At 44.5% G+C, this 27,933-nt stretch overlaps 1 protein-coding gene across 8 annotated transcripts in view; it reads left to right on the top strand.

Moving 5' to 3' along the window:
• Positions 1–27,933, top strand: part of zmynd11 (zinc finger, MYND-type containing 11) — a 231,668-nt gene that overhangs the window by 99,105 nt on the left and 104,630 nt on the right. For all 8 annotated transcript variants that reach the window (XM_068014984.1, XM_068014979.1, XM_068014982.1 and 5 more), the window contains 2 exons: positions 2,347–2,508; positions 17,497–17,574. In XM_068014984.1, coding sequence (XP_067871085.1) covers positions 2,347–2,508; positions 17,497–17,574 — 240 coding nt within the window. The remainder of the gene's footprint in view (positions 1–2,346; positions 2,509–17,496; positions 17,575–27,933) is intronic.

Raw genomic sequence — 27,933 nt, 5'->3', positions numbered from 1 at the left:
TCCACGGAGTATGCAGTCAGTCCCATTGAGTCTGCTGCCTCTACAGAGTTTTGGAGAAGTAGCAAGCCATTTGACACAGTTCTAGACTTGGTGGCAATACCAATTGCTTAATTATTGGAAACAAGACCAGATAGAAATTTCTTTGTTTTACATGATTGCTTTAGAAAGAAATACCTAATTGGATGGGACAAGGATACCAGTACAATGGCCTCAAGCCCCTTAATTTGTAGGAGAGCATTCCAAATTTATTATGTTGTTAAACTACTTGCAGCATGGGTAGAATTTCCAGTCAGTGCTCCCAGCACTGGCGAAGAAAATGCCTGCTTGGCAAATAGTCAAATAGTTTCATATTTAACTTTTGTCTTTCTGCCAGTAGCATATCTTTAAAAACTCATCGGGAAAATTGTGTCTCAAAAGCAGTAAAAGGTAATTGACTCACTTCTGTGCAAATTATAATGCACTACAGCATGATGTACTAAATAGTATACATTTTACTGGTCCTACCCTGGTAATATATAAATGTTTCCAATCTGATGGTAATAAAATTGCATAAAAGCATATTATTAAATGACTTACTCTTTTGAATGAGTCATTTTCTTTTGTTTCCTTCTTGCCTTGTGAAAAGTTGCAGCAGTTTGAAGGTTGACTGTTGATATTCATCTTGCAGACCAGTGCTTTTGCTTCAATGCAAAGCCGTTTCCTGAAGCTAATCTGACTCACAGCAGCATTAAAAGCTCAAGTTATGAACCCACCTCAGGGATTTAGTTGCACACCGCTTGGATTTTCCACTTAGTGTAGGATAACTGCAGCTTGTTATGACCCAGGTTTTAAAAGCTCTTCTTGCCTGCATTGAACTTTTTGTAAACTTTGTGAACTTCCCTTTTTAATGAAGGGAGAACTGATAGTCCTGCAGCTGACTCCTAATATAGGTTGCATTGGAAGCCAGTGAGCAAAATCTTACACGTGTGGAAGCATACATGCACAGAGCTTGGTCAGTAGACAGAAAATGACAGGTGTGATGGCCACATGCTACTTGTTCTTGGGAACCAGTGATATAATTGATTCTTTGCTTTTCTAATCTTCTAAAACTACGGCTGTGTTTTACATTTGGCGGACGTAAACAATGACGGTCCACACATCCGGAGCCACCGTGATATTAAACATAGCAGCTCATTTAAATGGCCAGGGCGGACTGCCCCTCCTCCCCCTGATGATGTGGAGGGGGTTGGCGGTCTGTCCCCGTCAATGATGACAGCTGCCTTTGCACAGGTGCTTATGCCATTTTTAAAGGGCTTCGGGCCCTATTGTTATATTGAAATATTTAAAATAAAATTGATTTAAAAAAATTAAATTAATGGATCTTTCCCCTCTCCCATTCCCCCCTGCCAAACAACCATAGATTTAGTTCCTTGCCCTCCCTCCCCCTCCACCCCCAAATACTTACCTTGTGCACCTGACCTTCCCCTCCTCCCCCCACAAAGTTCATAAACTTTACCCCATCCCACCATCCCCTACACCAATGAAATGACTCTGATACCACCCGCCAGACGCAGGAGTGCTGGCCACTAGCACCAATAGTGCTCTGGGACGGACGGCGGGAGCACAATGGTAATCAACTCACTTATTTACATTAATTAACCTATTTAAATTGGGCTCCCATTGCTGAGTGGTGGGGGGCCGCCATGAGGCCTCACCACCGTCAGCAATATGGGGCCGGGCCTTCCCTGCGTTGAGGTCCATGAAGGGCCTCTCCCGGAGCATTTTTTGCCCCCCCGCCACAACCCCCAACAGGAGTCGGGGGGGGAGGGGGGTCTGTAAAATTCAGCCCTACATTTTAGCAATTGATTTTCAGAATAATAGTTTTAAATATCCACTATTCAGGTTTTGTTGCTTTTACAGTAAATGTTGTTGCCACTTAGTGGTGGAAATCAGAACTGTTCCTGAATTGGATTGCCCAGCATGTTTCCAACAAAAGCCTAGGAAAAATGGAAGCATGTTTGAACAAGTGATGAATTTCAGTGTATACTAAGGAATCATATTATCATTTCAATACTAAGTTTAATTTTGGTAACAGTTTGTAGTTGCAGCCTCTGTATACTTCTATAGTGACAAAGTTAAATGTTACCTTGCAGTGGTGTTTGGAGGCTGTTATATATAGCAAGCTATCTTTAAAGTGGACCTTGCAACTAATGTAATATTTTGTCATTTTAAGGCTGCATCTGACTACCTTACCACTGGCTTCTACCCTGTTCCCCATATGTGCCGCTATTCATTAGTAAAACAGAAAAATGTTTTTTGTTATGGGTTGACTTGAAACTTATACATTTATGTTTCTTTCCATTGCAGGATTGGAGTGTAGAAAGCCATGACTGGTATTGCATGGAGTGTCACATGGCAGGAGAGGTCCTAACTTGTGATTCCTGCTTCCGTGTGTATCACCCAAAATGTCTTCCTGATGAATTCAGGCCACAAGACAGCAGTTCACATTGGCAGTGCCAGGTGTGCAAAGTAAGTAAATTTTTTCTTAACTAAATTGCAGATCTTTAAAATGTAAATGTAGCACATTGTACACTTTGTACAATCTTAAATACGTTTTTCAATCCCAAAGACAATGTTGTCATCATGTAACATTTATGCAGATACAAGTTGAACATTTTTTTAATGCTTCAATTATGTTTACTATCAAATGTACATGTTAATAATTCTATATAAATAGCTGTGACCCACCTAGAGCACATGCTTTTGAATCCTATATCCTCAGTTGTGGGGGAAGCAGAAGGTGAGGGGATACTATTTCTCAAAGTTGCCTATTTTCAGACTGCTTAAGTACACCTATCGGTGAAAAAACTCGAGTCGCATTGATGACTTCAGTAGAGATGTCCATTATTTGCACTTCTCTTCCTTGCTGAGCAAGGTAGCTATAGTGGATACAAAGTATGTCTTGAGAAGAACAAATAAAGCTATATTAATGATTTAATATTGCTTGTATCCTGAATTCAAAATGATACAGACTGGTTATAAATTGATGCAGTTATATAAATTTCTTGCGCATGTATTATAATTTGGAAAATAGGTTTAACAAATTGTCTTGACAGGAAATTTTATTGTTCATTTCATACACAGGAAATAATTGGCAATCTCGCCTCTTGTGGTACCAAAAATTATTGTTTTCATATCTTGTATGGTTATTTGAACATCACTTTCTCACTCCTGGGAAGGATGCAATAAAAAAAAGTTTTGTAATCTTGTTGGGAACAGGGATCCCAAAGAATGCTCAGCCTGACTTGTTGGCAGTTTGTGTTCTGCAGACCCAGTCTCCATCTAGTGATGGTTTATTATTTGGCAGGCTGCAGGGAAAATGCGTTTCTTGCTTCAGAGCTCTGCAATCCCAAGCCAAGCAGACCTATGAAGCAGCGAAGAGAATATCTTGCAGAAACAGTTGATCCATTCATGTAATATTCAAAGTTCCAATAACTTGAATTTGTGTATCACTTTTGATGTAGAAAAATATCCGAAGACATTTCACAGAAGCATAGGGGTTGGGAGAGGGAAACCACTGATCCAAAAAAAGAGATTAGGAGAGGTGATCAAAAACTTGGTCAAATAGAGGTTCTTAAGGAGGGCCTTGAAGGAGGAGAAGGAGGTGGAGAGGTAAAGAGGTGTTGGTAGAGAATTCAACAACATGGGGTGGTTGAAAGCATAGTCACCAGTGGTGGGATGAATTGGGGGGTGCACAAAAGACTGCAGTTAGAAGATTGGAGAGCTTGGTGTTGTATACTGGAGGAGGGTACCGAGATGGGATGGGTGACCATGAAGAGAATTAAACATCAGAATGAGGATTTTCAATTTGACGTTGAAATAGGAGCCCATTGTAGGTAAGTGAGGACAGGAGTTTTGAGCGAGCAGCTCTTGTGACGAGATAGCATACAGAGCAGAGTCTCAGATGAAATAAAGCTTATGGAGGGTGGAGGGCTGGATGCTAGAGAATTAGCTAAGTTGAGTCTGGACATGACCAAGCTATGGATGAGGGTTTCAGCTGAGGAAAGGGCAAAGGTAGGTGATGTTATTTGATGGAAGTACATGCTTTTTGTGATGAAGATAATGGAAGCTCATCTGAGGGTAGAACAGGATGCTGAGATCTTAGGTAGAAGGATGGAGTTGGTGGTGTGAGTTTTGGTTTTGGTCCACTGGTTTTGGTCTCCCCAATGTCCAACTGGAGGAAATTCAAGACTGGATGTCAGAAAAGCAGTTATCAACACAGTGGCGCAGTGGTTAGCACCGCAGCCTCACAGCTCCAGCGACCCGGGTTCAATTCTGGGTACTGCCTGTGTGGAGTTTGCAAGTTCTCCCTGTGTCTGCGTGGGTTTCCTCCGGGTGCTCCGGTTTCCTCCCACATGCCAAAGACTTGCAGGTTGATAGGTAAATTGGCCATTATAAATTGCTCCTAGTATAGGTAGGTGGTAGGGGAATATAGAGACAGGTGGGGATGTGGTAGGAATATGGGATTAGTGTAGGATTAGTATAAATGGATGGTTGATGGTCGGCACAGACTCGGTGGGCCGAAGGGCCTGTTTCAGTGCTGTATCTCTAAACTAAACTAGACTAAACACGTGGCAACTGGCCTGTTCTTTGGATGATGTCTGCAGGAGCTTGCATGTAGATGAGGAAAAGGAGGGGGCCATGGGTGGATTTTGGACTCCCCAGGTGATGGTAAAGGTGTGGAATGTGATGCCATTGTTAGAGATCGCCTGGCTGTCATAGAATGGGCAAGAGTGGATCCAATAAGAGGCCAAACAGAATGGGCTGAATTTTATTCGAGCGCCATGCTGCGCGGCGGTGCCCTTTAAACTCAGCGGAGCTGCCGCCGCAGAGCCCCCGCAATATTACGCGCAGGGGCTCATTAACATCACGCCGCCAAGCCACCCTCCCCATATTACGTGGGGAGAGGCGGGACATTCGGCACAGTGAGAGACCTTTTGACAGCTGTGCAGCAGGTGCTGGGGCCCTATTTAAAGCGGCCCAGCACCTGCTACCTGACAGCTGTCAAAGAATACCTGCCTAACTGCTGAAGGGTGGGCCTGCTGTCAATCTTGCAGCAAAGCAGAAAGTGCTGCAGAAATCCAGCAGGTCTGTGGAGAGAGAAGCAGAGTTAACCTGTCCAAGTTCACAGACCTATAGTTAACTCTGCTTCTCTCTCCACAGATGCTGCCTGACCTGCTGAGTTCCCCCAGCACTTTCTGCTTTGCTGCCACATACTTACCCTGCTGTGTCCCAGTCCTGTGACGTTGCGATCCTCTTTCTCCACTCAAGTGTAACATTCCTTCTTGTAGGCGTGCCACACCTGGGTGAATAATCTCAATTTTGCACATTCCAGGACGTGAGACTTAAATATATCATGAAAGGCATTACAGAGGTTTAGAAAGAACGCACTGACACAAATGTGAATGCACGGCAGTCACAGCAATGTAAATGCGTCTTTCACTAAATGTTCCTCATCAACATGTGTGTCCCTTTCTCTGTGTGAATGATGTGTGCCAGCATGTAGCGTCAATGTCGCATCCCTTTACACCACTGGCCCTTCAGGAGAGCTAACGTATGCAATAACACCATTGCCCTGCCACCATTACTCATGAGCGTCTCCATGGATGCAGTGACACTGGCATTGACTCAGTCAGCTGCTGCCTCTAATGGTTTACACAGGGATGCTGCACAGATGTGGACTGGTGCACAGCAGGTGAGCGAGGGTGATGTGTGGCTTGCGGAGCTCATGTCGGTTCCTTTGGAGCAGACAGCCTTTGTCTGATAAGCCACTGCCATACATCCCTGGCTCACTGCTTGCCCTGCGTGCAGAGCCTGGGTGCCATCTGTCCTCCCATGTGTCTTTCATGTTGTAGGTCCTCAGCGTCCTCATAGTCTGAGGAGGAAACCTGTTGATGTCTCTCCTCATCATGCCAGGCCTGGCCTCTATTGGGTGCACAGTTGTGCAGAGCAGTAAAGAAAGGAGCTGGCCTTTTCGGCCCATACAGGGCATCACCCCATCCATCCAGGCATTGGAAGCGCTCTTTCAGCATGCTGATCTCCTGCTCAGTAGTAGATCTTGTAGCTCAGTGACTGGCATTGTATCTCTCCTCTTCAGCAGTGGTGAGGTCTCTCACTGGTGTCGGAAGCCATGTCTGCAAGGGATAGCCCTTATCTCCAAGAAGCCACCCCTCCATCTGAGCCAGTTCAGTGAGCAGCTGGGACTGGCGCAGGTCCCAGGTGTCATGACAGCTGCCTGAGAAGTGGTCACAAATTTGCATGAAGCATCTGCAATGATCACATACCAGCTTTACCTGAATTGAGAGGATTTCTTTAATGGTGACGTCTGCAGGTGGTAGCCTGGCGGCAGGCCTGATGGCCACATGAGTGCAGTTTATGAACATTACAACCTGTGGTTCTTTGGCAATGGTGCCGAAACCGATGGCCCTCTGGGCCTGGCTGTCTGAGTCCGTCCTGAAGTGGACATACTACTGGCCCTCCAGTGCAGTGTATCGGTGACCTCCCTGATGCAACAGTGCACTACTGACTGTGTGACCCCACAAAGTTCTCTGGTGGGCCCCTGAAAAGCAGCATAGGCATCAAGCTTGAGAACCACTGCCACTATGAAGCCCAAAGGCACAAGATGTCCACCGAAGCCCATGGGCTGCAGGTTATCTTTGAACAGGGCACAGAGACGTGTCACCACCCTCTCTACATGTGCAATCGCCTCTGACACAGGTGCTCTGACATTTGATGGCATGTCATGTGGGGTCTGTAGATGCACGGCAGTCGTAATGGCGCGCTCCTCTTGGGGGCTGCTGTTCACGACTGGGGGCCTTTACGTGGATCACACCTGCCTGTTGATAGTGCTTCTGGCGCATACGAATCCTCAGGAGCAGAGGATCACACAATGTAGGATGAGCAATACCTATTTCCATGTGATAGATAAAGTTGAACCTTTCATATATTTGAAGGTTCCTAACCGGGCAGGGATTGGTGTTGATGGGTACATCAGCTGCTTTCATGGATCAACTATGTGGCGTGCCATTGGCATTGCCCATCTTGGACAACACTGTGGCACAGTATGACCACATTAAGATCCTACCAGCTGAATCGATTGCCCCCACCATCCATATAACCTTAATGCTCCTGCCCTTTCTGGCACCCTCCCCACACGCAGGGTGACTAGAGTGCCATTGCTCCTTCACAAACACGAATAAACGCAGAGCATACACTGTTTACGAAGAGAGGGTACACAGTACCTCCCTTCATGCCTCAGAGCTTTCCCTCCAGTAATCCCAGACCCCCTCCATCCTTCCTTCTAGTATGCAGAGTGAGACCTCTGTGTATCCCCCCCTCCCCCCTCCCTTCCAATATGCCAGGTGGGACCCCTGTAATCCCCCCCTCCCTCCTGTCTTTAAGAATGTAGAGTGAGACACCTGAAAAGGAACTTGCCTGCTGCCACGAAACCTTCTGCCTCTGAGGACCCGCCGGCTTTTCAAATCATGAACGTGACGGCCGCCCGTTCAGCGAAAAATCCGGAGGTGTCCATGGAGAGGCGGCGGGCTGCATAATCTGCAGAGGTAAGTACAGTTTAGCATATTGTAATTGGGGTGCCGCCATCAGTAATTTGCGGCGGGCCCTTCTCGACGTCACAGGTCGAGGTGGGCCTCTCCCCGCAGAATTTTACTGGCCCCCGCTCTTTGATGTGCGGTGTCGAGGGGCCAGTAAAATTCAGCCCAATGAGTTGGATTGTGGAGAATATTTGGAGCGGGAATGTGTGGTCAACCTCATTCAAGACTGCAGAATGGTCAAGGATGAATAATGCCTCACAGTCACAAAGAATGTTGTGACTTTGGTTAAGGCTGCCTTTTTGCAGCAGGAGGGGTGGAAACCTGAATGGAGAGATTTAAACAAGCAGTTGCAGGTGAATTGGATCTGGAAGGTTGACAACGTAGTCGAGGACTTGGGAGAGAAAAGGAAGGTTGGCGATGGGTTGGAAGTTATCTGGGTCGAGGGTGGGTTTTTTGAGTAGCAGGGTGGTGAAGGCAGATTTGAAAGGAGAGTGATGATACCTGAGAAGGGACCATTTGCAATGTCAGCTAGCATGAGTGCTAGGGAGGAAATTGTTTTGTCAGAAGTGTAGTGTGAATGGGATCATGGGAGCAGGTCATGTGAATGAGATGAGCTTGGAGAGGCGATGATGGGAGATGGGCAGGAAATCAGAGATGGGCATTCAAGGCTATAAGAGATGGAGACTGAGGGGATACTTGGAGTAGTGGGCAAAGATAACAACAGAATCATCAGAGTAACTCTACATATAAATGAATGCTACCTTAGTGACAAAAATATTATTCCTAAAGCAAAGATAACAAATTAGCCAATTTAACAAATAAGCTGGAAACTACAACCTCATCTGAAAACACGTCAGGCTCCACATGTATGCTGACAACACCCAGTTCTACTTCACCACCATCTGTCTCAACCCCTGTACTGTCTCTTGATTTATTACACTGGTTATCTGCCATCCAGTTCTAGATGAGCAAAAGTGTCCTGCAACTAAATAATGGCAAAACCAAAGCCATTGTCTTTGGGCCCTGGTACAATCTTCATTCCTTAGCCATCGACTCTGTCCCTCTCCCTGGCAACTGGTGGAGGCTTAAGCAGATTGTTCATAAACTTGATGTCATATTTGACCCTGAGATGAGCTTCCGAGCACACATCCAATCCATCACCAAGATTCATACTTCCACCTCTAACACTGCCCAATCCGCCTCTACCTCAGCTCATCTCCTGCTGAAAGCCTTATCTATGTCTGTTACCTCTAGACATGACTATTACAATGCTCTCTTGGCCAGGCTCCCCTCTTCCACCCCCTACATTTAAACTTAAAAACAAAAAGGGGGCAATCACTTGGCTGGGAGTGTACTACAGGCCTTCAAACAGTCAGGGAGAGATAGAGGAGCAGATATGTAGGCAAATCTCAGAGAAGTGTAAAAATAATAGGGTAATAATAGTAGGGAATTTTAACTTCCCTAATATCAACTGGGATAGTCTTAGTGGAAAAGGCTTAAAGAGGGCGGAATTCTTAAAATGCATACAGGAGAGCTTTTTGAGCCTGTATGTAGAATATCCTACAAGAGAAGGGGCAGTACTGGACCTAATCCTAGGGAATGAAGCTGGACAAGCGGTAGAAGTGTCAGTGGGGGAACATTTTGGGGATAGTGACCATAGCTCTAAGATTTAAGGTAGTTATGGAAAAGAGCAAACACGGACCGGAAATAAAGGTACTGAATTGGGGGAAGGCCGATTTCAGTATGATAAAACAGGATCTGGCCAAAGTGGACTGGGAGCAGCTACTTGTAGGAAAGTCTACATCAGACCAGTGGGAGTCATTCAAAGAGGAAATAGTCAGAGTTCAGAGCCAACATGTACCCGTTAAGGTGAAGGGTAGGACCAACAAGTCCAGGGAACCCTGGATGTCAAGGGATATAGAGGATTGCATCAGGAAAAAAAAGGAGGCTTATGGCAGATTCAGAGTGCTGAAAACAGCGGAGGTCTTAGAGGAGTATAGAAAATGTAGGGGGGTACTTAAAGTAATTAGGAGAGTGAAGAGGGGACATGAAAAAACACTGGCGGGCAAGATAAAGGAAAATCCAAAGGCATTTTATAAATATATTAAGGGCTAGAGGATAACCAGGGAAAGAGTAGGGCTCATTAGGGACCAAAGTGGCAATCTGTGTGTGGAGCCGGAGGACAGAGGTGAGGTTTTAAATGATTACTTTTCATCTGTGTTCACTATGGAGAAGGACGATATAGGTGTAGAGATCAGGGAGGAGGATTGTGATATACTTGAACATATTAGCATTGAAAGGGAGGAAGTATTATCTGTTTTAGTGGGCTTAAAAGTGGATAAATCCCCAGGTCCAGATGAAATGTATCCCAGGCTGTTATGTGAGGCAAGGGAGGAGATAACAGGGGCTCTGACACAAATTTTCAAATCCTCTCTAGCCACAGGAGAGGTACCAGAGGACTGGAGGACAGCAAATGTGGTTTCATTATTCAAGAAGGATAGCAGGGATAAACCAGGTAATTACAGGCCAGTGAGTCTAATATCAGTGGTTGGGAAACTATTGGAATAAATTCCGAGGGACAGGATTAATCTCCAGTTGGAGAGGCAGGGATTAATCAGGGATAGTCAGCATGGCTTTGTCAGGCGGAGATCGTATCTAACTAACTTGATTGAATTTTTTGAGGAGGTGACTAAATGTGTAGATGAGGATAAAGCAGTTGATGTAGTCTATATGGACTTCAGTAAGGCTTTTGATAAGGTCCCGCATGGGAGATTGGTTAAGAAGGTAAGAGCCCATGGGATCCAGGGCAAATTGGATCAAAATTGGCTTAGTGGCAGGAGGCAGAGGGTGATGGTCGAGGGTTGTTTCTGCAAGTGGAAGCTTGTGACCAGTAGTGTATCGCAGGGATCGGTGCTGGGACCCTTGCTGTTTGTACTGTACATTAATGATTTAGACGTGAATATAGGAGGTATGATCAGTATGTTTGCGGATGACACAAAAATTGGTGGTGTCATAATTAGTGAGGAAGAAAGCCTTAGATTACAGGACGATATAGATGGGCTGGTAAGATAGGCGGAGTTGTGGCAAATGGAATTTCATCCTGAGAAGTGTGAGGTGATACATTTTGGGAGGACTAACAAGGCAAGGGAATATACAATGGATGGTAGGATCCTATGAAGTACAGAAAGTCAGAGTGGCCTTGGTGTACTTGTCCATAGATCACTGAAGGCAGCAGCACAGGTAGATAAGGTGGTTAGGAAGGCAGATGGGATACTTGCCTTTATTAGCCGAGGCATAGGATATAAGAGCAGGGAGGTTATGATGATGGAGCTGTATAAAACGCTAGTTAGGCCACAGCTGGAGTACTGTGTACAGTTCTGGGCACCACACTATAGGAAGGATGTGATTGCACTGGAGAGGGTGCAGAGGAGATTCACTAGGATGTTGCCTGGGTTGGAGCATTTCAGCTATGAAGAGAGACTGAACAGGCTAGGGTTGTTTTCCTTGCAGCAGAGAAAGCTGAGGGGGGGTGGGGGGAGACATGATTGAGGTATACAAAATTATGAGGGGCATAGATAGGTTAGATAGGAAGAAACATTTTCTCTTAGCGGAGGGGTCAATAACCAGGGGGCATAGATTTAAGCTAAGGTGCAGAAGGTTTAGAGGGGATTTGAGGAAAAAAAAATTTCCCCCATAGGGTGGTTGGAATCTGGAACGCACTGACTGAAGAGGTGGCAGAGGCAGGAACCCTCACGACATTTAAGAAGTATTTAGATGAGCACTTGAAACGCCATAGCATACAAGTCTACGGGCCAAGTGCTGGAAAATGGGATTAGAATAGGTCGGTGCTTGATGTCTGGCGCAGACACGATGGGCGGAAGGGCCTGTTTCTGTGCTGTATGACTCTGACTCTACATAAAGTTGGGCTCCTCCAATTCTGTGCTGCCTGTATCCTAACTTGCACCGCGTCCCATCACCCCTGTGCTCAATGACCAACATTTGGCTCCCGGTCTGGCAGTGCCAAACATTTTTGTAAAGTTCTCATCCATGTTTTCAAATGTCTCCATAGCCTTGTCCCTCCCTATCTCTCAGACCATTTCTGCACGCCTCCCATTATTCCCCTCTTGTGCATCCCTGATTTTCATCACTGCTCCATTGGTGGCCATGTCTTCAGCTGCCTAGGCCCTAAGCTCTGGTATTCCCTCCCTAAACCTCTCTGCCTCTTTACCTTTATTTCCTCCTTAAGACCCTTGTTAAAACCTACCTCTTATCTGTCCTAATGTGACTTGGTGCCATTTTTTTGATTGTACCCCTATGAAGCACCTTGAGATATTTTCCTATGTTAAAGGCCCTATATAAATAAATAAGTTGCTATACAACACAAGAAATTTATTGATCGGTCCTTCTGTTTCTTTAGTTCTATTACTTTATTTTCCAAGCATACTTTGTTTAAAGAAATGTTTTAAAATTTACATTTTTTAAGGGGAGCAAAGGGAGGCTATTGAGGGGTTTGAAACTAGAGTTGTGCACAAATCACTATGAATACGAACATACGAATTAGGAGCAGGACTAGGCCACTCAGCCCTTTGAGCTTGCTCCGCCATTCAATAAGTGCATAGCTAAACTGATTACTCCACATTTCCACCTACCCCCGATAACCTTCCACCCCCTTGCTTATCAAGAATCTATCTACCTCTGCCTTAAAAATATTCAAAGACTCTGCTTCCACTGCCTTTTGAGAACGAGAATTCCAAAGACTCACCACCTTCTAAGAGAAAAAATTTCTCATCCCTGTCTTAAATGGACGACCCCTTATTTTTAAACAGTGACTGCTAGTTCTAAATTCTCCCACAAGGGGAAACATCCTTTTCACATCCACCCTGTCAAGACCCCTCAGGATCTTAAATGTTTCAATCAAGTTGCCTCTGACTCTTCTAAATTCCAGTGGATGCAAGCCTGGCCTGTCCAATCTTTCCTCGTACGACAGCCCGCCCATTCCAGGTATTAGTCTAGTAAACCTTCTCTGAACTGCTTCCAACGCATTTACATCCTTCCTTAAATAAGGAGACCACTACTGTACGCAGTACTCCAGATGTGGTCTCACCAATGCCCTGTATAGCTGAAGCAAAAGCGCCCTACTTTTGTATTGAATTCCCCTCGCGATAAATGATAACATTCTGTTAGCTTTCCTAATTACGTGCTGTAGATGCCTACTAACCTTTTGCGATTCATGCACTAGGACACCCAGATCCCTCTGCATCTCAGAGCTCTGCAATCTCTCATCATTTAGATAATATGCTTTTTTATTCTTCCTCTCAAAGTGGACAATATCACACTTTCCTACATTATACTCCATTTGCCAGGTCTTTGCCCACTCACTTAACCTATTTATATCCGTTTTGTAGCCTCCTCCTGTCCTCTTCACAAGTTACTTTCCTACCTATCTTTGGGTCATCAGCAAATTTAGCAACCATACCTTCGGTCCCTTCATCTAAGTCATATATATTGTAAAAATTTGAGGCCCCACCACTGATCCCTATGGCACACCACTCCTTACATCCTGCCAACCAGAAAATTACCTATTCATGCCTACTCTCTGTTTCCTGTAAGCTAGCCAATCTTCTGTCCATGCCAATATGTTACCCCCTGCACCCTGAGCTTTTATTTTCTGCAATAACCTTTGATGTAGCACCTTATCAAATGCCTTCTGGAAATCTCACTACAATACATCCACCGGTTCCCCTTTATCCACAGCACATGTAACTCCCTCAAAGAATTCCAATAAATTGGTTAAACATGATTTCCCTTTCACAAAACCCTGTTGACTTTGCCTGATTACCTTGATTTTTTCTAAATGTCCTGCTAAACCGTCTTTTATAATAGCTTCTAACATTTTCCCTAAGACAGATGTTAAGCTAAATGGCCTGTAGTTTCCTGCTTTCTGTCTCCCTCCCTTTTTGAATAAAGGAGTTACATTCACTATTTTCCAATCTAATGGAACCTTCCCTGATGCTAGGAAATTTTGGAAAATTAAAACTAACCCATCAACTATCTCACTAGCCACTTCTTTTAACACCCTAGGATGAAGTCCATCAGGACCCGGGGACTTGTCAGCCCGCAGCTCCAACAATTTGTTCAGTACCACTTCCCTGGTGATTGTAATTTTCTTGAGTTCCACCCTCCCTTCCATTTCCCGACTTACAGCTAATACTGTGATGTTACTTGTATCCTCAATAGTGAAGACCAATGCAAAATATCTGTTCATCTGCCATCTCCTTATTATCCATTATTAATTCCCAGACTCACTTTCTATAGGACCAAAGCTAACTTTGTTAACTCTTTTCTTTTTAAAATATCTGTAGAAACTCTTACTATCTGTCTTTATATTTCTAGCTAGCTTTCTCTCGTACTCTAATTTTACCTTCCTTGTCAATCTTTTAGTCATTCTTTGCTGTTTTTTATATTCTTCCAATCTTCTGACCTGCCTCCCATCTTTGCGCAATGATAGGCTTTCTCTTTAAGTTTAAACTATCTTTAACTGTTTTAGTTAACCACAGATGGCGGGTCCCATCCTTGAAATTTTTCTTTTTCGTTGAAATGTATCTATTCTGTGTATTCTGAAATATCCCCTGAAATGTCTGCCACTACATCTCTATTGACCTATCCCTTAACCTTATTTTCCAGTTCACTCTGCTTTCATGCCCTCATAATTGCCCTTATTTAAGTTTATAATACTAGTCTTGGACCCACTCTTCTCTCCCTCAAACTGAATGTAAAATTCAATCATATTATGATCGCTGCTACCTTGGGGCACCTTAACTATGAGGTCATTAATTAATCTTATCTCGTTGCACAATACCAGGTCTAGTGTAGCCTGCTCTCTGGTTGGCTTCAGAACTTATTGTTCCAAGAAATTATCCTGAAAACATTCTATGTACTCCTCATCTAGGCTAGCCCTGCCCATCTGATTTTTCCAGTCTATTTGTAGGTTAAAATCCCCCATAATTATCACTGTTCCTTTCTGACAAGCTGCCATTATTTCTTCCTTTATACCCCAGCCTACAGTGTGGTTAATGTTAGGTAGCCTGTACACCACTCCCACAAGTGTCTTCTTGCCTTTATGATTTCTCATCTCTACCCAAACTGCTTCTACATCCTAGTCTGCTGAACTTAGGTCATCCCTCTTTATTGCGCTAATACCATCATTAATTAACAGAGCTACCCCTCCACCTTTTCCTTGCTTCCTGTCCTTCCTACCTGTCCTTCCTAAATGGCATATACCCTTCAATATTACTGAAAAATTCAGTTTCAATACAGATATTTGGAATGAATAGAATTTTTAAAATTTATCATTGTCTTTTTCCTTACTTATTAGAAGTACTGAGGCTATTGTGAGATGAATTATATAAAGCTATTATAGTACATGCAAGCTTACAGCTGCAAACTGGATACTGTTTTAATTTTTGTAAAGTACTTAACTCTTTGAAGTATATATTTTATATATCAAAACGTTCTAATACAAAAAAAGTTGATAGTTGCAAGATCATATTCATATTTATTGTATATGCCTGTTGTCACAAAATTGGAAGAAGCATTTCAGGACAGAGATTTCTGCTGACTTCTGTTCCCATTAAATCAAAGTTAATTGGCAGCTGCTTTTTGTGTAGAAAGTCATTTTTTTTCTTTGCAATTTAACTGCAAACTGCAATATTTTAAACCCTTCTCTGCCATCAATAATGACAATTTTGAGCCAATTAAGTGGAATAGGCTGGGCTGCAAACTTGAGAATCATGGAAAATGGTTACTGTGAAGAAGGAGACCAGATGGTCTGTCGTGTCCGTGCCGGCTCTTTGCAAGAGCATGTTAGCTGGTCCCACTCCCCTACTCCCCCTCACTGTATACCTGCAAATTTTCTCTCTTCAGGTACTTATTCAATTCCTTTTTGAAAGCCATGATTTTTATCTGCCTTCACCATTATTGCTCAGTAGCAGGCTGGAACTGAGACTGCCAAACTTAGTTTATTTTAGATCCTTCTGGCAATCAGAAAGGAGACTTTCATCTTAACTGTCTGAGTCGGTCTCCACCTCAAGCTTGAGAGGAAAGCGCAGTGTTGGAATTCTCTCTCAGTTGTTAGTCTTACTTCATATTGACCAACAGATAGGCATTGTGAGCTCGGCTGATTTCTTATCGGCATCCTGAATTGGAGTGCTATTAGATAGTTCATCTAGCAGTTAGCCAAGGACCTACTTCATAACAAAAGATGTTCTTGGAAAGTTACTTCTTAACCAGTGAGTAGATCTCTGTTTAGTGAAAAAAAAACTTAGATGAGCTTTGAACAGAAATAATTCTAAAAAGGAATTAATTTATTCTTTTTGATGGATACAAGATGATGCTTAATGGGCCATGCAGTGCAGTGGTATAGTCGAAAAACATTGAGATGCAAGATTGGATGAATACACTGATGTTGCTTTTATGAGACTTAAGACTAGTTTCCCTTAACCTAGCCTGAGAAACTGAGATCTCCAGCACTGCTGCAAAAGATTCCAAAGATTTTGTAAATGACTGAAGGCTTTGAAATGCTGACAGCTCTTCAGCAACACAGTCAAGTAGCTCAGGCGACAGTAAAATTTGAGCTTGCTTTGAACTCTCATACATTTTATATTTTCACTTTTGCAAATGGGCACTTATTTGTCTTTTAATAGTGCGGGAAGTAGACTATAACCAGTATCCCCAGAATAACTACACGTCTACTATCCATGCCACATTTTCTTTCATGACTCATAATTTTTACTGGTGGTTTCTGATTCTTTAAAAGCCTATATTCATTTAATTTTTGTTTTAAATAATTGCATTGTTTGGCATTACATTACTCTCCTGTCACAAAACACTTTTAGCTGAGTCATGCTGACCATTGTAAAATGAAATCTGTTTTATACAAGAATTTAAATGTGAACTGGGAGCACTACACAATTATCCATTATTATTTGCTACGGTCTTGAAGTGGGACCCTATCCCAATATATTTAAGTGTAATAACTTCATTTATATACCACCTTAAACATAATAGAAAAATGTCCCACATTGTTTCACAGAAACAGCAATCAAACATATCAACACTGAGCCAACGAAGGGGATACCAGGAGGGTGACTAAAAGTTTGGGCAGAGTGGTTTTTAATGAGGAGGAGGTGAAGCAGCAGACTTTTGGAGAAGAAATTCAGTACATAGAGCCTAAGTATCTGAGGGCACGGCCATCAATGGTCAGATGATGGGAATGGGGGATGTGCAAGGGGCCAGAGTTGGAGGAATACAGACTTCTTGGAAGTGTTGTAGGGCTGGAGAAGGCTACGGAGTTAGTGAGGAACAGGGCCATGAAGGGTTTTAAATACATGGATGTAACTTTTAAATTGATGGTGATGGGGTACTGGAAGCCAATGGATCAGTGGAGCACAGGAGTGATGGCTGAATAAGACTTGGTCTGGTATAGATACAAACAGTAGTGTTCTGGATAATCTTGTGGACATTGGCTGATCTCTTTGACCCCGTAGATGTTTACAGCCCATTTCAACGTTAAGGAGAGCCTTCAAATGGATATAATGACTAAGAATAGATAGCTTTCTTCGTGCATGGCCAGTGTCTTTCCATGTTCAGTAAATCAGAAACATGTTTTTATTATCTTACAAATACCTACTGACACATTTTTTCCGGTTTCAATTATGCACTATCTTTGCTAATGCCCCCAGATAACAATTTTTCAATCAAATAGTATCTCGTGCTATCAGTTACATGTCCCTTTTGAGATTCCAAGTTAATGTAAATTGAATGTTTCTAAGAGTTACTTTGCTGATTGTTATAGTGGATTAGTCAGTGAGCAATACTTTGCTAATCTAATTATTATTCATAATAGAGCATGAAAAAGAAGAACGCAACCAAGCAAGCTATGGGCAGATATTTGGGTTACATTGTTTCTCGCATGAAGGAGCGGGTGAGTATCTGTTTCAAGAAATAAATACAGTCAGTCCCATTGTTTCCAAACTACAGTAAATTAGCTGTCCATTATTTTGTGTTACTGGTGTTTTTCCCCGTTTGATCTTCTATCATAAATGATATAAGAACACAAGAAAAAATAGAGGCCAGAAGAGAACCATTTAGCTGATGGGAGCTTGTCTGTCTCATACTCCTATTCATCCAGCCGAGCATCCAACTGTATTTTGGATGCCACCAGTGTCCTTAATTATGCTGAGGACGTCGTGGATAGCGCGTTTAGTGAGGTGGTCACACTGCAGGTAATGGATGCAGAGGCAGAAAAGGGATGGGTGACCACCAGGAGGAGTAGTAGGTGCAGGCGAGTAGTGCAGGAGTCCCCTGTGGCCATCCCTCTCTCAAACAGATATACCGTTTTGGATACTGTTGGGGGGGAGGTGGTGGGGGGGTTGGCCTCCCAGGGGAAAGCAGCAACAGCCAAGTTCGTGACACCACGGAGGGCTCTGCTGCACAGGAGGGGGTGAAAAACAATGGGAGAGCCATACTGATGGGGGATTCAATCGTAAGGCGAACAGACAGGCGTTCCTGTGGCCGCAAACAAGACTCCTGGATGGTATGTTGCCTCCCTGGTGCTAGGGTCAAGGAGGTTTCGGAGCGGCTGCAGGACATTCTGAAGGAAGAAGGCGAACAGTCAGAGGTCGTGGTACACATTGGTACCAACGACATAGGTAGAAAGAGGGATGAGGTCCTGCAACAAGAATTTAGGGAGCTAGGTAGCAGATTAAAAAGCAGGACCTCAAAGGGTGTAATCTCTGGATTAGTCCCAGTGCCACGTGCTAGTGAGTATAGGAATAGGAGGATAGAGCAGATGAATGCGTGGCTGAGGAGGTGGTGCAGGAGGGAAGGCTTTAGTTTCCTGGATCACTGGGTCTGTTTCTGGCAAAGGTGGGACCTGTACAAGTTGGACGGGTTGCACCTGAACCGGAATGGGACCAACATCCTGGCTGGGAGGTTTGCTGGTGCTGTTGTGGGGTGGGGGTGGGGTTTAAACTAATTTGACAGGGGAATGGGATGCAGAGTGGAGTTACAGTAGGGGGTGATATACAGTCAAATATAGAAGAGAAACTGAGTCAGTCTGGAAGACAGAGCAAATATAGACCTGTTAAGGCACAAGTGAAAAATGCAAGGCTGGATTGTATCTAGTTTAATGCAAGGAGTCTTACTAGTAAGGCAGATGAATTGAGGGCATTGATTAGCACATGGCATTATGATATTATTGCTATCACAGAGACATTATTGAAGGAGGGGCAGGACTGGCAGCTCAATATTCCAGGGTATAGAATCTTCAGGCATGACAGGGGAGGGGGTAAAAGAGGAAGTGACATTGCACTGTTGATCAAGGAGTCAATTACTGCAGTAAGGAGGGATGATATCTTAAAAGGTTCCTCAAATGAGGCCATATGGGTAGAACTTAAAAACAAAAAGGGGGCAATCACTTAGCTGGGAGTGTACTACAGGCCTGCAGACAGTCAGGGAGAGATGGAGGAGCAGATATGTCGGCAAATCTCAGAGAGGTGTAAAAATAATATGGTAATAATAGGGGATTTCAACTTCCCCAATATCAACTGGGATAGTCTTAGTGCAAAAGGCTTAAATGGGGCGGAATTCTTAAAATGCATACAGGAGAGCTTTTTGTGCCAGTACGTAGATCATCCTACAAGAGAAGGGCTCAGTACTGGACCTGATCCGAGGGAATGAAGCCGGACAAGTGGTAGAAGTGTCAGTGGGGGAACATTTCGGGGATAGTGACCATAACTCTGTATGATTTAAGGTAGTTATGGAAAAGGTCAAAGATGGACCGAAAATAAAGGTACTGAATTGGGGGAAGGCCGATTTTTAGATGATAAAACAGGATCTGGCCAAAGTGGACTGGGATCAGCTACTTGTAGGAAAGTCGACATCAAATCAGTGGGAGTCATTCAAAGAGGAAATATTGAGACTTCAGAGCCAACATGTTCCCGTTAAGGTGAAGGGTAGGACCAACAAATCCATGGAGATCTGGATGTCAAGGGATATCGAGGATTGGATCAGTTTAAAAAAAAAAAGGAGGCTTATGGCAGATTCAGAGTGCTGAAAACAGTGGAGGCATTAGAGGAGTATAGAAAGTGTAGGGGGGGTACTTAAAAAAAGTAATTAGGAGAGCGAAGAAGGGACATGAAGAAACACTGGCGGGCAAGATAAAGGAAAATCCTAAGGCATTTTATAAGTATATTAAGGGCAAGAAGATAACCAGGGAAAGAGTAGGGCTCATTAGGGACCAAAGTGGCAATCTGTGTGTGGAGCCAGAGGACATAGGTGAGGTTTTAAATGATTGCTTCTCATCTGTGTTCACTATGGAGAAGGGCGATGTAGGTGTAGAGATCAGGGAGGGGGATTATGATATACTTGAACATATTAGCATTGAAAGGGAGGAGGTATTAGCTGTTTTAGCGGGCTTAAAAGTGGATAAATCCCCAGGTCCAGATGAAATGTATCCCAGGCTGTTATGTGAGGCAAGGGAGGAGATTGCAGGGGCTCTGACACAAATTTTCAAATCCTCTCTAGCCACAGGAGAGGTATCAGAGGATTGGAGGACAGCGAATGTGGTACCATTATTCAAGAAGGGTAGCAGGGATAAACCAGGTAATTACAGGCCAGTGAGTCTAACATCAGTGGTTGGGAAACTATTGGAAAACATTCTGAGGGACAGGATTAATCTCCACTTGGAGAGGCAGGGATTAATGAGGGATAGTCAGCATGGCTTTGTCAGGGGGCAATCATGTCTAACTAACTTGATTGAATTTTTTGAGGCGTTGACGAAATGTGTAGGTGAGGATAAAGCAGTTGATGTAGTCTATATGGACTTCAGTAAGGCTTTTGATAAGGTCCCGCATGGGAGATTGGTTAAGAAGGTAAGAGCCCATGGGACCCAGGGCAATTTGGCAAGTTGGATCCAAAATTGGCTTCATGGCAGGAGGCAGAGGGTAATGATCGAGGGTTGTTTTTGCCAGTGGAAGCCTGTGACCAGTGGTGTACCGCAGGGATCGGTGCTGGGACCCTTGCTGTTTGTATTGTACATTAATGATTTAGACGTGAATATAGGAGGTATGATCAGTAAGTTCGCAGATGACACGAAAATTGGTGGTGTCATAAATAGTGAGGAGGAAAGCCTTAGATTACAGGACGATATAGATGGGCTGGTAAATGGGCGGAGCTGTGGCAAATGGAATTTAATCCTGAGAAGTGTGAGTTGATGCATTTTGGGAGGACCAACAAGGCAAGGGAATATACAATGGATGGTAGGACCCTAGGAAGTACAGAGGGTCAGAGGGACATTGGTGTACTTGTCCATAGATCACTGAAGGCAGCAGCACAGGTAGATAAGGTGGTTAGGAAGGCAGATGGGATGGGATACTTGCCTTTATTAGCCGAGGCATAGAATATAAGAGCAGGGAAGTTATGATGGAGCTGTATAAAATGCTAGTTAGGCCACAGCTGGAGTACTGTGTACAGTTCTGGGCACCACACTATAGGAAGGATGGGATTGCATTGGAGAGGGTGCAGAGGAGATTCACCAGGATGTTGCCTGAGCTGGAGTGTTTCAGCTATGAAGAGAGACTGAAAAGGCTTGGGTGGTTTGCCTTAGAGCAGAGAAGGCTGAGGGGAGATTTGATTGAGGTATACAAAGTTATGAGGGGCATTGATAGGTTAGATAGGAAGAATCTTTTTCCCTTAGCAGAGGGGTCAATAACCAGGGGGCATAGATTTACGGTACGGTGCAGGAGGTTTAGAGGGGATTTTAGGGAAAAAAAACTTTCACCCAGAGGGTGTTTGGATTCTGGAACGCACTGCCTGAACAGGTGGTAGAGGCAGGAACCATCACAACATTTAAGAAGTATTTAGATGAGCACTTGAAACGCCATAGCATACAAGGCTACGGGCCAAGTGCTGGAAAATGGGATTAGAATAGGTAGGTGCTTTATGGCCGGCAGAGACATGATGGGCCGAAGGGCCGGTTTCCGTGCTGTATAACTCTATGACTCTATTCATGTTAGATAGTTCAAAATGTATGTCACCCATTGAATTTTTTCATATGTTTTAAATTTGCTTTTCATTAATTTAGATTAATAAAACAATTTTTGAGTAAATTGTAATCTTATTTCCTCTAATTTGGATATGAAAAGGTTTTTCTTTTTGGCCCAATATTACTATGAATTTTAACTTTTTATAAAAATTCGTTCATGGGATGTGGGTGTCGTGGCTAGGCCAGCATTTATTGCCCATCCCTAATTGCCCTTCAGAAGGGCAATCATTCTGCTGCTTTGACACTTTATTTTATTGTGAAAGTTGCAGAAGCTAAACTGCATCTAAGGTTTTAGTTATTGAAGTGCTGATGCTTTTTGTAGGTATTGTAGGTTTTATGTATTCAGATGAAGGAATTAAATAACGAGTGACTTTGTAAAGCAAACTTCACACAAGTCTGGCTTTATTTCAGCAGCAGTGAATCTATCATGATGTAACCATTACTGGAGATGGAAGTCATGAGCTGTTGGCTCCAACTCACTTCTTGTTACCTATACAGGCTTAATAGTGGTTGCAATTTGGAACTTTTTGGGCTGAATTTTATTCTGGCGCTGCGCACTACGGTGGCCCCCTTTGAACTGGGTGGCATGCCCGCATTCAGCGGTATTATGCATGAACACTGAGCCTTCCCCCCTCCCCAATATTATGTGGGGAGAGGCGGGACATTCGGCGCAGTGAAGAACCATTTGACAGCTGTGCAGCAGGTGCTGGGGCCCTATTTAAAGCATCCCTGCACCTGCTTCCTCTCAGTTGTCAAAGAATACTTATCTCCCTGTTGAAAAGTGGGGCTGCTGTCAATCTGGCACCAAAGCAGAAAGTGCTGGAGAAACTCAGCAGGTCAGGCAGCATCTGTGGAGAGAGAAGCAGAGTTAACTTGTCCAAGTTCACAGACGTGAAAGTTAACTCTGCTTCTCTCTCCACAGATGCTGCCTGACCTGCTGAGTTTCCCCAGCACTTTGCATTTTGCTGCCACATACTTACCCTGCTGTGTCGCAGTGTCCTGTGGAGTTGCGATCATCTTCTTCCACTCAAGTGTAACATTCCTCCTTGTAGGCGTGCTGCACCTGGATGAATAATCTTAATTTCGCACATTCCAGGACGTGAGACTTAAATGTACCATAAAAGGCAAATACACAACAGAAATAAAACCATAATTGAAGAATATTTGCATACTATGGGCTTCTAATCATCTGACTGAAAAGCCGCAGACTAATATGCATTTGGAATCTGTATTATTTCTTTTACTGTTATGTGAAAAGACATGTAACTGCTGTTAAACGATCTTCGTAAGAAAACAGGAAAATATGTCCACATTCTAGCTGGTTTGCCAACTAGAAGAAATATTATACCAATAACTGATCTGCAGAAGCAATGTGTTCATGAACATGTGCTGACGTGTAATAGTTGAAAAACCATGACAACAGCACAGATTGCCTCATTAGTCCTGCATTGGTTTTCAAGCATGTGCAAGACAAACCTTGCAGTTAGAGCTGTTACACGGTGGAGTCACCTTTGCATTTAAAGGGCCACAACAAAAGTCGAGGATAGCAGACGGGTACTCTAGGTTGGCCCCACAGTGCAGCAAAGCCTCCCTGCTCACTCCTCTCCAGGCTGTGCGGGCAAAGCGGGAGGTCCTTTTCACCAGTGATGCTAAGAAGAGTCCCTCCCGCCTGAACAAGGCAGTCAGGCTGGAGATGGCAGAGGAGGTGAGTGGTCGTGGGGCCATCCGGCGTCAAAGGGTCCAATGCCAGAAAGGGATGAACAAACGCTCTCCAGCCAGCCGGGGCCCTCTAGGCCTCGTGCACACAAGGTACGACCGCCAAAGTCATCCACAGCTGAAGGGCCATCATATCAGCAGCCTTACTACAGTCAGGTTGCTAGTGCAAAAGTGGCACCGTGTAGGAGAATCCGCAAGCATTTCCAAAAAGCATCGTGACACAAATGGGTTTGCATAGATGACGCAACACTGTAGAAAGGCCGAAAACTAAATCGTCTTGACTAACATGTGCGTTGCATTTACTGTGTGAATGAAGTGTGCCAGCATGTACCGATCGTGGCTCCTTCCGTTAACATCATGGGCCTTTCAGAACTACCAATGTATGGAATAACATCATTGCCATGCCAGTATCACTCATGATGTGTGTCTCCACGGATGCAATAATATGTCAGTAATTTATTTATTTATTTTTAAAATGTTTTTATTTCGCAATACAGCACTGAAACAGGCCCTTCGGCCCACCGAGTCTGTGCCGAACAACAACCACCCATTTATACTAACCCTACAGTAATCCTATATTCCCTACCACCTACCTACACTAGGGGCAATTTACAATGGCCAATTTACCTATCACCTGCAAGTCTTTGGCGGTGGGAGGAAACCGGAGCACCTGGTGAAAACCCACGCAGTCACAGGGAGAACTTGCAAACTCCGCACAGGCAGTACCCAGAATTGAATCTGGGTCCCTGGAGCTGTGAGGCTGCGGTGCCGCCCAACTGCGCCATTGTGTGTAATGGTGGATGCAAAGATGTTGCAGATGCGGACTGCTGCACAACAGGTGAACGAGGGTGCAGAGCCCATGGTGGTTCCTGTGGCATGGAGAACCTTTGATCAATGAGGCGCTGCTGTGCATCGCTAGCTCGCTGCTCGCCCTACATGTAGTGCCTGGATGCTCTCTGTCCTCCCATGTGCCTTCCCTGCTGTAAGTCCTCAGCATCCTCATCGTCCAAGGATGAATCTTGCTCATGTCTCTCCTCATCCTGCAAGGCCTCCCCCCTATTGAGTGTGTAGTTGTGCAGAGCACAGAAATGATGCGAGCTACCCTTTCCGGCTCATACTGCAGGGCACCACCTGATCTATCTAGACAGCGGAATCACATTTTCAGCATGCCAATCGCCTGCTCAATGGTGGCTCTTGTAGCTCCGTGGCTGGCATTGTATCGCTCTTCGGCAGCAGTGCTGGGGTTTCTCATCGGTGTCAGGAGCCATGTATGCCTTGTCTCCCAAGAAGCCATCTCTCCATCTGAGCATTTCAGTGAACAGCAATAGCAACTGCGACTGGCGCAGGATGAAGACGTCATGGCAGCTGCCTGGAAAGTGGGCACAGATTTTCATGAATCGTTTCCGGTGATCACATACGAGCTGCACATTGGTTGAGTGGAAGCCCTTATGGTTTATGTATTCAGCTGGTCGTCCGGCTGGAGCCTTGGTGGCCACACGGATGCAATCTATGACTCCTTGCACCTGTGGGAATACCGCGATGGAGCCGATACCAGTGGCCCTCTGGACTTGGCTTTCAGGGTCTGTCGTGAAGCGGATATAGTCACCAGCTCTCCGGAACAGGGCATCAGTGACCTCCCTGATGCAACAGTGCACTGCTGACTGTGTGACCCCACAAAGGTCTCCGGTGGGCCCCTGAAATGATGCAGAGGTGTAAAAATTGAGAGCCGCTGTTACTTTGAGCGCCACAGACATAGGATGTCCCCCGAAGCCCCTGGGCCGCAGGTCATCATTCAGCAGGGCACAGAGATGTGTCACTGCCTCTCTCGACATCCACAGTCACCTCTGGCATTGGCGCTCTGACATCTGCAGGTGTGTCATGCAGGACCTGTAGATGCATGGCGATCTGTAGTGGCGAGCTCTCCTTGGGTGCTGCTACTCACGACCGGGGGCCTTTATGTGTGCTACAACTGCCTGTTGGCTTTGCTCGCGGTGCATATGGATCCTCTCGAAGTGCATCAATGAATATAGGGTGAACCATCCCCATCTTCAAGTTGCAATTTAACTCGGTTCCTTCAAATCTTCGAAGGTTCCTGACAGGGCAGAGATTGATGTGGAGTGGTACATCAGGTGCTTTCATGCAGCAGCTGTATGGTATGGCATTGCTCGTCTTAGTTCCCACAAAGAGTGGCACCGCATGACCACATAAAGATCGTACAAGCGTATGGATTGGCCCACAAGACATATAAGCATCACACGCTTACCGTCTCTGGTACTCTCCCCACATACAGGGTGACTCGAGTGCCATTGCTCCGTCAATGACCGAGGCAGTCAATGGCACAGAGCTGCCAACCATTACAGAGGGCGGAATCGCAGTGGCTCCCTACACATCTGCAGACTGAGACCCCTGAATATCCCCCCTCCCTCCTCCCTTCCAGTATGCAGAGTGAGACCCCTTAATATTAGAACTTACCTTTCGTAGTGGAGCCTTCTGCCTCTGATGACCCGTCGGCATTTCTGTTCGCGAACGGGACGGCACGTGACAACCGCCCGTTCAAAGTAAAATCCGGAAGTGTGCATTGAGAGACAGCGGGCTGCATAATCTGCAGAGGTAAGTACTGTTTTACATATGGTAATTGGGATGCCACCGCGGCGCGGCGGGGGTGCTGCACTGAGGTCCCTCCGCCGCCGGTAATTTGCGGCAGGTCCTTCTCAACGTCGCAGGTGGAGGTGGCCTCTGCCCGTAGAATTTTACCGGCCGCCGCATCGCAACCCGCAGCATCGACCGGCTGGTAAAATTCAGCCCTTTATCTTGCAAACCATATAAGCAGAAGATGCCCAAACTATATTACAGCTTGGGATGCTGAGATAATTAATTATTATAATCTGCATGGGGTTGAGTATGAATAGAGGATGGAATTACTGGTTTCATCAGTTCCTAAAATGGAGCCATCAGCTTTTCAATGTTTTGTTTTTAAGAGATCATCTAAACATAACTTTTGGACATGTCTTGGCCAGAGTCCTGTATATTGCATTTATCCTCCGTTTAGCAAGCATGACATTCTATTTTAAGGGAACGGCCAGAGGAGCAGTATGAGCACCAGAATCATGAGCGAAAAGCACTTAGAACATAACATTTTTTTTGTGAAGCATAATGGGAAACCTGAGGAGCACTTTGGTCATGCAGCACCTTGATGAGAATTTTATACTAGGTTCTGAAGCTTATTCTTGGCCTTGAAAAATCAACTTGCAAAATTACCAGGGAAGCGGTGCTGAGCAAACTGATGGAGCTTGGGCTGACAAGTCCCTCAGTCCTGACGGACTTCATCCTAGGGTCCTAAAAGAGGTGGCTAATGAAGTAGTAGCTGTGTTGGTGTTAAATTTTCAAAATTTGCCAAATTCTGGAAAGGTTCCATCAGACTGGAAAGTAGCAAATATGACCCCTCTATTCAAGAAGGGTGGGAGGCAGAAAACAGGTAACTATAGACCAGTTAGCTTACTTCTGTCATGGGAAAGGTGTTAGAATCAGTCATTAAGGAGGTTATAGCTGGACACTTAGAAAGACTCAGTGTAATCGAGAATAGTCATGGTTTTGTGAAAGGGAAATCATTTTTAACCAATTGGTGTTCTTTGAAGGAGTAACATGTGCTGTGGATAAAGGGAAGCCTTTTGATGTACTGTACTTGGATTTCCAGAAGGCATTTGACAAGGTGCGACATAAAAGGTTATTAAGCAAAGTAAGAGCTCAATGTGTAGGGGCTAACATATTAGCGTGGATAGAAGATTGGCTGGCTGGCAGAAAACAGAGTATGCAAAAATGGGTCCTTTTCTGATTGGCAGGATGTGACGAGTGGGGTCCCGCAGGGGTCTGTGCTGGGACCTCAACGCTTTGCAATTTATATCAATGGCTTAAATGAGGGGAGCGATGGCATGGTAGCTAAATTTGCAAATGACACAAAGATACGTAGGAAATTATGTTGTGAAGAGGCCATATGGAGGTTGCAGACCGATATGGGCAAAAGTCTAGCAGATGGCATATAATTTGGGAAAATGTGAAGTTCACTTTGGCAGGAAGGATAAAATAGAGTATTACTTAAATGGAGAACGACTGCAGAATTCTGGAGTGCAGAGGGATCTAGGCGTTCTAGCGAATGAGCCAGAAAAAGTTAGTATACAGGCACAGCAAGTAATCAAGAAGGCTAATGGAATGCTATGCTTTATTGCAAGAGGAATTGAAAATAAAAGTAACGATGTTATGCTTCAGTTATACAGGGCATTGTTGAGACCGCATCTCGAATACTGTGTGCAGTTTTGGTCTCCTTATTTAAGAAAGGATGTAAATGTGTTAGAGGCAGTTCAGAGGAGGTTTACTAGATTGATACCTGGAATGAGTGGGTTGTTTTATGAGGAAAGGTTGGGGAAACTGGGCTTGTATTCACTGGAGTTTAGAAGAGTGAGGGAAGACTTGATTGAAGTATATAAGATCCTGAACGTCTTGACAAGGTGTATGTGGAAAGGGTGC

The sequence above is a fragment of the Heterodontus francisci genome, chromosome 2, assembly GCF_036365525.1.
Source record: "Heterodontus francisci isolate sHetFra1 chromosome 2, sHetFra1.hap1, whole genome shotgun sequence".
NCBI lineage: Eukaryota > Metazoa > Chordata > Chondrichthyes > Heterodontiformes > Heterodontidae > Heterodontus > Heterodontus francisci.
Note: the sequence above shows the minus strand (reverse complement) of the source record. Positions and strands in the feature narration are given on the sequence as shown.